This window comes from Centrocercus urophasianus, unplaced genomic scaffold, assembly GCF_019232065.1.
Source record: "Centrocercus urophasianus isolate 14NV4802_14NV808 unplaced genomic scaffold, USGS_Curo_1.0 seq_13, whole genome shotgun sequence".
Taxonomy (NCBI): domain Eukaryota; kingdom Metazoa; phylum Chordata; class Aves; order Galliformes; family Phasianidae; genus Centrocercus; species Centrocercus urophasianus.
The window spans coordinates 13,674,706-13,687,465 of record NW_024884475.1 but is presented as its reverse complement, the minus strand read 5'-3'; the positions used below and the strand labels follow the sequence as shown (position 1 = coordinate 13,687,465).

General features: G+C 38.5%; 1 protein-coding gene across 3 annotated transcripts in view; it reads right to left on the bottom strand.

Annotated features, from left to right (window-relative positions):
• Window positions 1-6,127: 6,127 nt before the first annotated feature.
• The window catches only part of C1QTNF7 (C1q and TNF related 7), a 55,797-nt gene continuing 49,164 nt past the window's right edge, over window positions 6,128-12,760 (bottom strand). For 2 of the 3 annotated variants that reach the window (XM_042812089.1, XM_042812090.1), the window contains 3 exons: window positions 8,604-8,802; window positions 7,840-8,085; window positions 6,128-7,123 (listed from right to left, as the gene is read on the bottom strand). In XM_042812089.1, coding sequence (XP_042668023.1) covers window positions 6,492-7,123; window positions 7,840-8,080 — 873 coding nt within the window. In that variant the 5' untranslated portion in view covers window positions 8,081-8,085; window positions 8,604-8,802 and the 3' untranslated portion in view covers window positions 6,128-6,491. The remainder of the gene's footprint in view (window positions 7,124-7,839; window positions 8,086-8,603; window positions 8,803-12,760) is intronic. The other variant, XM_042812091.1, reaches the window with a different exon arrangement.

Sequence of the window (12,760 nt, the reverse complement as noted above, 5' to 3'; positions counted from 1 at the left end):
GCTGGCATGAGAATATTTTTCAAGAATGGAAATGTCAGGTTTTTGAAGGTGATGTGTCCAGTCCACAATTTCTGATATCTGCAAAGTCTGCAAATATGAACAGCATTATTAAGGAACATTAAAGTAGTACCCTAAAGGAACAGTGGGAACCTTTGCTTACCAGGATGAAAAGCTACTTAAAAACATGTCAGGACAGACATGACTCCACTCCCAGAAATAAGACAGAATTTAAGCCATATATGATTCCTGGAGGGGAGAAAAACACATTTATTTCAGTCAGCATCATAAAAACAGGGAAGCCCAGTGTCTTTGATTGCACTGTGCAGCAGATGCAGTGCTCCAAATGAGATGATGTGACAAGCTTTGCTGTGTTAGGTGCAGCACTGTCACTGATGTTTTGCTAAGCATGGCATTTGGAGCAGACAGAACCTGTGGGAGCTTGCAGAGGGAAACGATTATAAAAAGCAAAATGTTGATCTTTAGTGAAAGAGAGCCTTCAGGTTTTATGGCTGGGGCCATGGCTGTGGGCCTTGTTTTTGGTACTACCATCTCACCACAGCGCCCTACATCTGCTGCTCAGGGAGAGGCTGTGCTGGCTGCCCCGAATGAGGCAGGCCACAGGGTGATCTCACCAAATAAGATGTTGTTGTATTATTAGAATAGAAGTTTTGGCTACTGTAGGCAGCTCTGCAGTGATCTCAACCTCAGAGAGGTTACAAAGAAGGGAGAACAAACTCTGCTCAGCGTGATTATTTTAAACTGATTGCACCTCACTCCAGTATGACTGGATTCACAAATAAAATTCCTTGAAATTTGTCACACATGGAGGAAAAATCAGTGTTCACTTATCAGACCATCTGCCAGAAGATGCAGGTGGTGTGGAAAGGAGGAAAGCCTGCTGCTTTGGCAGCAGCAGCAGTGGTAGACAAGTTTTCAGATGATTAAAGAGGTTGTTTTTCAACTCAAAGTTTAAATCCCTTACACTATCTTCCCAACCTAAGATTAATGCTCTTTGAAAGTAAAGAACGAAAAGAGAATGCTGGTAAATGGTATTTTTTTTTTAATATAATTCACTCATTTCTAGAAATCTCATCTGCATCTTGCTAAGAGTTCACTTTTGGAGCATCTTGAGAAATACAATTATTTTGTTTTTCAGTAAATCAGTCTTTCTTGTCCGTTTGTTAATGTGACAGAAGCAAGGCTATCCTTTCACAGAAACAACTTTATGAACACAGTGTTATGCTTTATATTGTATTAAGGATTCTGACGGGCGCTTTAAGTTTGAAAAGCAACAATTTTATTATTTATTTGTAATTTATTTGTAATTTGTAATTGATAATCCTTAGAAATTCTTAAGTATGTTGACTTTGGGCACATGAATGAACTATCTAGCCCACCTTCACATACAGTAAAACCTTTGGGAGGACAGCCAAGTTACTGCACTCGAAGCTGTCCAAGGAGGAACTGGAGCATTACTTCATGAAAGGTCTGCCAAGAGGTCACTTGCATCATTATAAAGGTACTGCTGTGTTCTTCTCATCAATCCATATCTTCTGAGAGACGTGTAAATTGCAGTATTAAATTACACCAGTTCTTCCACTTATATTGTTGTCTAAGAGCAGCAATCATACTTCTGCCATCTGAAAGTTGAATGCTAACCTCAGTTCATCACTTAGATATAGGTAATATGAAGAGTCAGGTATCTTCTCCAGCCCCTTCCTTTCTTAAAGCAGGTATTGAATATGTTGTTGTCCAAACTGAGATTTACCCCACCTATTTCTCTGCACTGGTGACAGGAAAAGTAGCAACTAGTTTAGCCTAGGCAATGATGTTATAGAGATTAATGTCAGAGAAGATAATTTCACACTGATGGTTTGGGCTGCAAGAACAATCTCCACATAGGAAAAAAACTTCCTTACTGCTCTTCCAGCAGGTAGTTGTTCAACCATATAAAAAAAATTGCACTCAGGATTGAGGGATATAAACTCAGTGCCAAATAATCCGAAACAGTTTTGTATGTTTGATATTAAAATATAGTTGCATAACATGTTTAATTATTTTTTCTTTTGCCTTAGGAGGTAACTTTCATGAATTGATCGGATGTTTGCAATCAGCATAAAACAAAGCATCACTGAGAACACAGAGATTTTCATCCAAGTGCTTGGAACCTTGTGCACATCAGCATGGGGACGAATATGCCTCTGAAATTCAGAGATACTGACATAACCTCGATTTGGAGTGCTGAGTTTAGGAATGATGTGGAAAAGAACATAACCTCTGAATGCTCTGCAAGCTGAAGTATAAATGCTTTGTTCTGGAATGAATAATCGATTGTTAAAAGCAATGCATTACTCACTGAGAAAGATATACCTACTGAATGAAACAGCACCAGTGCAGCTGAGCAGGTGAAATATCATCAGCCGCTGTGATGCATTGCTTTCTCAACTCTATTTATCTTCTGTTTGCTCTCCTGTATTATTTCTTGGATAGGATTCACCACCTACTGAAATACATATATTAAATAAGCCATGCTTCCGCATAAAACTAAAGTTCCTACTGACTAAATTGCCTGCTATATCATTACAGTTATCCTGAGTATGAAGTACATGCCAATGGATAAATTAGACTGATGACTGAAGAGTGAATATTTTGGTAAATGTGAAACTGTATTCGGTAAATAATAACCTAGCAGGTGACTCATGGAAGGTAAATAAAAATGAAGTATTACATGAACTGCACCACTGCACCAGCTATAGAAACATACTCAGTAGGGAACACATTAAGGTGCTTTTTAGATTTTTGTATCTTTGCCATCGCCAAAACGCATAAAGGCTGTTAGGCAGATTTATGAAGCTTTGAAGAATGCAGGTAATACTTTCGATCCTGATATGCATTAGTAGCTTTTTTCTCCATATTTTGTGAGCACAGAAAAAAATTCTTTAGGACGGGTTGTATTTACTGCATCTGAAAAAATTATGGCAGCACAAATCATGTGGACATGAAAAGCAGTAGTGAGGAAAGTGAAGGTACTTATTCAAAGTAAGGGATGTAAGTTTAAAGATGAAGTTTTCAGTATGATTATAATGTTTAATTAGCTATCTAGGTTAAAAATGTTTATCAACATGTGGCTGACATCTTTGTCACTCTACCACGTATAAAGAAAGCTTGAGAGATTAAAAGACTGTGGGGGCTATTTTGTTTCAAACAACTTTATTTTTGCTTATGTGTATCTCCATACATATATCCCAGGTAAATATATGTGGGGTTTTTTTTAATCTCAGGAATCTCAGGAACACTGAGATTGAAAGCTTCTGGGTGGTATCAGGTTTGTATGAGTTCTTGCGTCCTCCTTCGGAAAGCCTAGGAGGTTGTGCTACAGCAAATAATGCTTGCTTCTGGGAGTTTCTCCTGGTGATGCTATTTTTTCTCTGCTGATTGTAGACAAAGCGTAGATGACAAGTGTAGTACAGATGCCTAACTTCATGTGCCACTATGGCACATACACTGTGTAGAAACCTAATTAACGTCAGATTTAATCCTAAAGGGATTCTTTGTTATTCCAGATCATCTTGAAACCAACCCAACCTATCCCCTCACCTGATAGCATAAACAGTGGGGAGACTTCAGCCCAAGGTATTTGCACTAGAAATTCAAATGCAGACATAGGGAATATGTCTAAGGAAACGTCATGTCATCAAAGCTGATCTATTTTCGAGTAAAATAGCAGTAACAACTATGATTTACTTTAGGAAAATGTTTTGAGATTCTGAATAAGGGCAGGGACATGTGGTACTTGTGTACATATGTTGCCCATTCATGTAATAAAAAACTTCAGGCAAGAAACCTTTAGGTAAGATTCAACAGAATTACTTGTTTTTAACAGTTCGTGCCAAAATATCAGACTGTTCAAGTAGCTACACAATCCAAATGGGAAATTTAGGGAAGCTAAAATGACTTTTCTATGATTGTACTAACATAAATTTAAAATTATTAAGCAGAGGGAGGCAATAACTCTTGGTTTGCCTGTACTCATGATGTCATTTTCAACACAGGTATGGTTAAAATATATCTCTTACATTTCATTCATTTTTGTATCACAGGGAAGCAGTTTGCTCTTAGTTGGAAATGCAACCAGTAACTTTTCATTTTAATGCCATATTCTTTCTCTATTCAGTGGTGAAAATTTTGTTTTGTCTGAAAATGTCCAGATTTATTATAACCATCAAATATGTTTCTGACAGCCTGAAGAACATCTGTTGTGCTGTCATAAGGATGGTCTGTAGGAATTTTTTAATTTTGAAGATCTGAAATATCTGTAAGCTTCACAGTAATAAAGTTAATTTACATCTCCTAATATAAACTTTCTGTTGAGTCAAATGCTGTAGAACTATTTCCATATTACTTTGGTAAATTAAACATGTAATGAAATACTTTCATTAGTTGTTTTTTTTTTCAGAATGCGTATTGTAGGTCCAATCCTGTATCTGTTGAATTATGTGTCCTGCACGTTATGTGTGCATAGTGATTGTCTGTTCTGACCTGTGGAACATCGCTGCTGAGAGCTGCTGTCTGTGCCTTGTATCAACAGTGCTGTTTGTGAGGAAGTGGCATAAATCGTTGATGTAGGAATGATGATTGGGCAGCATTTTGCACTCATTTTGTGCTAGACTTGCAGATGTGTAAATGATTGTACAGTACTGTGATAAACTGAGTCTGTAAATGTTCTCTTCCATATTTTCCACAAGAAACAGCGCATGTATAACACTAATAAATTAGATGCCAAGTTGGAAAAACATCCACTTTCATCTTCTACCACACTGTCAAATAAAATGAGGGTTGTACAGGCATTGCCAGTTTGATTTGTTAGCAGAACTTTGCACCTGTTCACTGCATAAGTAACAACCGTGTACTCAAAGGCGTGTATGTTGTTGCATGGGAAAATAAGGGATTAGATGCAGGGTGCACAGGTTGATATTCCATATGTAATTGCAGTGCATTGAAAACTATTTGCATAACTGTTAGAAATAACAGAGTTCTGTAAATCTGGACTAATAAAACAAGATTGTAGTTTCTTGCAAAGCAAGTACGTCTCTAAACATGCAGTTATAGATGGCCAGTCTTGACCTACAAGGTGTTAAATGCTGAAGAACACACGATTCTCCTAGCCAATTTTCACAATGATTGATTACTACCATTAGTAAAATGTGCTCTTGGTTTCCAGTGGGAATTTATAGTTTCTCAGCAGTGGATCTTACCATGCCCTTGTCTGATGGAATGAAGTGACAGCTACTACCAGACATCATGCACATCACTTCTTAACCATTCCATTGACAAGAAAAATAAACTGGCGTTGTTAGATGTACTGAGTACATTAGTAGAGTTGCAGCCTTTTTTTCCCCCCGGTTTTCTAGTATGTTTTTGAAACATGAATATAAGTAGCAGTCTCATAAGTAGCACTACTCGGTATGAATTATTATATCGTTATGAGTACTGTAATTGAATGGCCACTGATCATATACAACCTATATTCTGACTATCCACAATGTCCCCTGTATCTTTTCCAGGTTCACTGATCTCCTGAATTCAGTCTTCCATCTCATCTGTAACCTAAAGTTATTTTATTGCTTTTGGCCATCTTAGAGTACAAGTAATTCTGCTTAAGTGATGCGACTCCATTTGTTCTATATAATTTATTCTCCTTACTGTTACTGTTCTATCACATTTTTGACATTTTTTTTTTTCAGCAGGTTTATATTTTGTTCCACATTTTTGAAAAAGATATTGAATAACATTGCAATAATAGCAAGCCCACTTACACTGAAAACACTAAAATACTGATTGTATCTACGTATTTTTAGCTCAGTCAACTTTTAATTATTTTGTATGTTTAATATCTTTATTCTGTTCTTTCTGGACTGCAATTAGGCTGTCCTCAGCTGGTAGAAATTTTCATGAAATATTAGGAGGTTAACTGCTCACAAATATCTTTTGTTGGTGTAAATATCAGATGAGAACATGCTTCTGACCTGTCCAGCAGACATCTCTATTTTATTCCTCTCTTTAAAAAAAAGTTTTCTTTGTTTTTAATATATTACCTGTCTCATAATGACCAAGGACAATACTGCTGTCAATTGTTCAATTTTTCTTTAATATCGTATACAAAATATCAATTCTACTTTGTAACTTAATATATTTTATATAAAATCCAATGTACAGTATCTTAAATTTGTTTAAATAGTATCGTAAACATAACTTCCATGAGGAGTCTGTCCTGAAGCAATGCAGTCTTTTATGAATTATAGTTCCTTTTGATATCCCTGTTGTTCGGTAAAGAATCCAGATTCTAGGAATCTTCATCTGAACTCAGATTTGGTTCCTGTCAAAGCAAAAATAAATTCCCAAGTTATTCATTTTCCACTTTGTGTCCCACACACGGCTAGATAAAGTCATGTGCTGGCTTGTCGTTTGGCTGTGATTTGGCATTATCTGCTTCAGAGCTCATCTTCGTCTGACAAAGCATCAAGATAATCTGTATCAACGTATAAGAGAAATCCAGAAAACAAGCTGTCTGCCCATGTTGGGTCTGAAAAGAGACCGTTTTGGTCAGTGTAGAAGATCTCAAGCCATACTTCATCTTCTGGCTGAAGGTAGATCACAGTGGATCCAGAAGCTACGTCGTGGTTTCCTGTGTTTGCATCAAATGTCTTGATGCGGTACTTCCCGTTGTGAACCAGCCCAATCGCAAGGTGCTTATTTGCCAAAGTGATGTCATAAGAAAAATAATAAATCCCTGGGATGGCACAAATAAACTTCCCCGTGGAAGGGTTGTAATGTTCACCCTCATTGAAGAGGACTTTATTGAATACAATTGGTAGTCTTTCCTCAGGGTAGCTGGTGGTGATGCCAACAGAAAAGGCAGATTTCAGCACTATCTTCCCACACTTACAGACCCCTGGTGCACCTGGCTCTCCTCGGTCTCCTTTATCTCCCTTAGGTCCAGGTGGTCCAGCTGGACCTACTTCACCCTTGGCACCAATCAGTCCTCCTGGTCCTTTTTTCCCAGACTGACCTTGGTCTCCTTTCTCTCCGGTTGGTCCTAATGGCCCAGTTTTTCCTCTTAAACCTTCAAAAACATTTTAATTTAGTTAATCATTTCTATTATCATCTTAGTAAATGATGTGTAGGCTACTGGGTATATCTGATCAGACAAGAAAAGCAAGGTCAGAATTTCATAATGCTTCAAAAATACTTTCAGAATCTTCTAAATAAGCTTGTGAAAAGAATAGCAAGTTGAAACAGAGCAGTGGACTACACAGTCTGCGAGTTCTTTGTTTTATATTCCTAGTTTTCTTCATATGCCTTGATTAAACACTGAGGAACTATATAACCATTGCAGACAGAGGCATGGGTACTGCTGGTGTAGAGGACAGCAGTGTGGTTACCCATATAGTGATGCCCATGCACTAAATATTACTTACTATTTCAGTGGTTTTATTCTATACCTACAAACTTGTCAATCTTTGATTCCTGGCTAACAACACAAATGAAACTAATTATTTGACACCAGTGCTTCCACATATACCTTGGCAATGTCCCCTTTTTGTTCAGCATCTGTGCATAGGAAGACTGAGCAATTACATTTATTTGCACGTTAGACTATATGCATATTAGACATATCTAAAATATATCTGGATATTTTCTTTCTCTCACTGCATGCATCGCACTAAACCCACACAGGCACATACACACACATGTTCATCATATGTATATGTGTAATAGTAATGATGAAAGCTCTTATTTTGATGCACTACTATGTTAGTTGACACAAATATTCAATACCTGCGCTCCCCTTTTCACCTTTTTCTCCTTTCCTGCCATCTCTACCATCTCTTCCTGGAAGACCAATGCGTCCATGTGGCCCTGGGGCTCCGTTAGCTCCGGGGGGGCCCACGGGACCTGGCAACCCAGGGATACTGCAGATGTATCTGGTATGGTAGTTCTCTCCTTTGAACTGGTTTTGAAGTGGTTGTTCACTGGTGTAGATGGCAAAACTTGTGATGTACAGCAACACAAACATCATGGAATCTGGAAAAAGTGCATATGAAGAAGACTTTATGTATATGATGATACTCTGATTCCATTCAGATGGCCAGTAGGAGCAACATTTTCTAGTGAGGAAAAAGCATGCACCTTTTCTTCATTTTGAAGCCCTTGTCCTTGCAAATGAATCTAAATCCTGACTAACCGTAGCAGGAACTTGCCAAGTTTGGAGCAGGGACACCAGTGAGAGAATTACAGTTTCATTGCTTGCTTGCACACTGGCGACCACAGCACCATTACTTCGCTGTAATGGGCCAGATGGGAGCAGACCACTGTCCTATGGCTCTGGTGCTAACAGGGCTTTCTTTTTAAGCTTGGGCTGGACTGCCATGTGAAATGAGCTATATCACAATATCTTGTAAGAAAATTCATTAAAGTATTATATTTTGTGGTTGGATGGATGAACAATTCCATGAATTGGATTTCTCTGTTGCATAATGTATACTGAGGGGTTAAAGAAAAAAACACTGCACAAACAGAAATGTGTTGAGGAGTTACAGTACCTGATATACAAAGGTGTTCAAAACTAGCGTTGCATTAGCTGAGATTCAGTCATGAGTCAGGTGAGATATTGTGAGTCGAGTTGTTTCTTCTAATTCACTTGCTGGACTCTCAGAGCATGTCTGTGGGGGGTTTTGTTGGAGTTGTCCATTACTTCAGAGCCGACTGACAGCACAGAAGCAAATTGAAGTCCACTGGTTTCTGTGGGGAGAAAGAGAAGAATTGGGTCAAGAATTAAAAAAAATATCTGTGAAATACCATAAAATTTTTTTTACAGTGAAAATCAGGTTCATTCTCAAACTCATAATTCTATTACAAAATGAATCAATATAGAAATGCTTTTCATTCCCTACTCTGTTATACGAACTGGCTTTGCTGATTGACTTGAAAACCCAAACGGACATATCTGCCTAAAGTTCATGTTATCTCCACGGCCATGCTGTGATAAATGACATGACCAAAACTATTCAGCAGGGAAAAAGACCAGCACTTCCACATCCACACTCTTTACCAAGAGTAGGAAATGAGAGGCTGCATCTTGATATTGATGCAATGAAGAAAAAAGAATGAAAAGATTATTGAAGAGAAGTAAGCGATGCTCCAAAATTATCTTCAGTGATTTATATTCTGCTTTTCATATTAAACATCTTATATCAAATTGGCAGAAACCAAACTACTAATTTTGCTGTCATTTGATAAATGCTTACAGTGCAGGCAGGCACAACAGTTTCCAAGAGTGAATTAACATATGAATGTGCAGCATTAGAGGAGAACAGCAAATGATGACTCCAAGGCAGTAGTTAACTATAAGCACAAACTTTACAGCAATGTTTGCTTGATATACTACTGGGTGTGCTCAAAGAGAGCTCATGGATTTTCATGGGACTTAAATCAGGGACTGCAAAGCTGTCTGCAAAGAGGCACAATTTAATAACGTGGCCAGGAGGGAGAAGCTTGGTGGAACTGAAGCCTAAGACTGCCTATGCATCTTACACAGAGCTGACGGATGAGAAGCAGACACGACCTAAGGACCAAGGATGGGAACAAAATATACACTTTGCCAGATCAAAGCCTGAATCAGTAGGCTAGATGTTCCCACACTGTGTTGTGCATCAGCCAAGCAGAAACAATTTCCACAACTGCTGGTTTTGCTGTCCAAGATCTTTGACAAAACACAACAAGAGCTGTCACACAGTTGCTCCTGTCATTGGCTGGCCAGTAACCCACTGTTGTGTGAAGCTGTCTCCAGTTCCCATATCTCTCCTGCTGTTCTTCTCATCTCTCTATGGGAAATAAATTAGCCTGGGACATGTGTTCCTTCTAGGGCTCTGGGAAAAAATCATTTGGGGAAGGCAGGGAGAACAGGGTTGTTGGGATAAGGATGTACCTTAGAGGGACATTGTGGTTTGAGAGTGAGTTTGGCCAGGGAAAGGCACATAGGTGTTGGAAAATAAAGAACAGGAAAACTTTCCAGCACTGGGGTGGAGGTTCTTAAGAAAAATGGGGCTGTGAACCAAAATAGTGGGACTGTAGGAAGGTAATAGAGATGAGATTAGGTGAAAATGGTAATAAGGTTCAGATGATTATGTTCAAAGTCCAAAATTTAGGCTTAGGGGAAATACAGAAGGCTAATTCCAACAGTGGTCCCCAAACAAATGACCTTTGGGAAGCCATGTGATAGGCCACAGAATCAGGACCTGTTTTGGCCTTGACTTCTGGCTCTTATATTTCTTCACACATAATGATTGTGTTTTAAAAGGAGGAGTGAAGGATGCGTCTCTACTTTATTGCAGCAGCCTCTTGGGAAGTGTGAATCACCTCAGACCAAGAGAGGATGTACAGCATTGAACCCATGCCTCCTTGTTCCTGGTTGTTGCTTTAAAAAATAAACTGTTAGTCTGAAGGTGAACAATGACTTAAGGCCATGCTTTTGGAATTTCAGGCTGAATGAGGAGGCCAAAATTAGAATTTTCAGTTCACCGAGACTCACGGAGTTAGAAGGTAGAGTAAGACTTCCCAGATTCTTTTTTCAGGAGTCACCTATGTTCCAGTGCAATACTTGATCACATAGAGTTAAATGTTAGGCAGAAAATGAGTCATATATTAGACTTTCTTCTTTTTTTCTAGTTGTCCTTTCCAAAAACATACACTTTTGTCTGTAAGTTGGAATAGGAAACAATGTCATTTATATGTGCCAAATAATGTTTATTCAAGGAAAAACAACACTTGAGAAGTTCACTTTTTTATCCAAATAGCAAAAATCAGAACAAGCAGATGTTATTCATGTTAAAAACAATTACAATTATCTTCACTGAAGCCAGCACCAAAGATAATAAAGAGAATGATATGAACAAAGGATTAGAATGTTCTTCCAAGTTTAGAAAGTGGCTTTTCAATAGGTACCAAATCAGAGCATGAACACATGCCAAAGCTTTCACTGGAAGACTACAGACACGCTTATCCCTTCTAATGTGAGGTGATTTCTGGAACAGCGTTTGTAAGTGAGGGTGGCACATGCAGTTGTTTCATCACCTTTTATATTGCATAAGTAGCAGAGTCATTGCCCTTGTGTATGAACGTGAAAGATCATCTCATTCTTTTAATGTCAGGAAAGTATTCTAAAAGTTATTCTGATATGTTGTTGCAGATCTGCTGACATGACAGATCTACCATGACAAGATATTCCACGTATTACATTCCTATTGAAGCTACACGCTGGACTGAGGATCTGTATCCTCAAGTTTCTAGGAAATCTCAATGCATTACCAATATACTCAGATTGTACTCATTAACATTTTCAAGTTTAAGAATTAAGGAATTATAGCAAATTCCCAGTCTTGAGACTTCTTGGTATATGATCTAATCTTCCTCCCTTACCCAGCTATGCACATCTTAATTTTTAAATTTACTAATTGGCATTGTTCTGAAACAATCATAAGAGATTTCTCATCAATCTTCTACAAATAAAAACTGGGTCAAAAGCCAGTGGTTGTTAGTCACAAGCTATCTTGGCTGTATTCTTACTTTTATGTTTCCTTGCTAGCTTTGAGTTCACTTCCAGTACAAGTACACAGGCATCTGAGTAGGATGGAAAGATATATTTAACTTCTTTGTGCAAAAAGGTGTAGATGAGAAATATTAATACTCTTGGTCCTTTCTTATCTGCAAAATTCACAATGATGTAGTAGTGCAAAACACAGCAGTGAGTGCATCTGTGCCTCTCAGATAGCAGAGGCTCTTAAGACCTCACATCACTACCATCACTACCATCACAGTATCCCTGCTGTGGGGTGTACACATCAGGTCCACAGCTGGCCATTGCCACACTCTGTGAGTTAGCTATACAGCCATCAATCTTCACATAGTTTTCTGTTGTCTTTGTTTCCCTTAAGAGAGGGAGAGTGACCTGAAACTTTCCGAGCTGTCTGAACTTGTGATTGCTAGTCCCAGAATGACTGATGGTGCCCAGAGGGATCAGCCGGTGGAAAAGAACATTAGCTAAATATTTCTGAGAAAACAATCCATAAAGGCCTTATTAGCAGTGCTGACATTTAATGGTCTGATTTGCTTCAGTGTGCACTCAGTCATGTTTAAACAGTCTCCCTCCTAACTATGTTGAATGTGGTCAGATTCTTCAACCATGTCTTAATGCCTTCACAAAAAATAAAGAGTTTATAGTCGATCCCAGAAGTTCAATTTGTTTGATTTTCAAAATATCAAAGCAGTGGGATTCATTTTATTCCTCAGTCTCTCACTTGAAATCCATCCATTCTTATTATTTACAAGGTCATTTTTACAGAAAATGCCCTAGAATATGATAAAGGCATTTATCAGTGAGATAAACTGCCTCACCTGGGGGAGTTTTCACGTGAGGGCTGGTACGAAGTGTACCAGAAAATGCAAGGAGGTAAATAAAATCTGACAGAAGTTGTCTTGACTGACAGCTGAGAAGTTAAGTCAGTTTCTTTTGGTCTGCAACTGTGCCTCCTGTATCCAAGATCTGGGGAACTACAGGCCTGTCAGCCTGACATCAGTGCCAGGTAAGGTTATGGAACACATCATCTTTGAGAGAGATCACATGGCATGTACAAGACAACTGGGGAATCAGGCCCAGCCAGCAAGGGTTCATGAAAGACAGGTCCTGCTTGACCAACCCGAT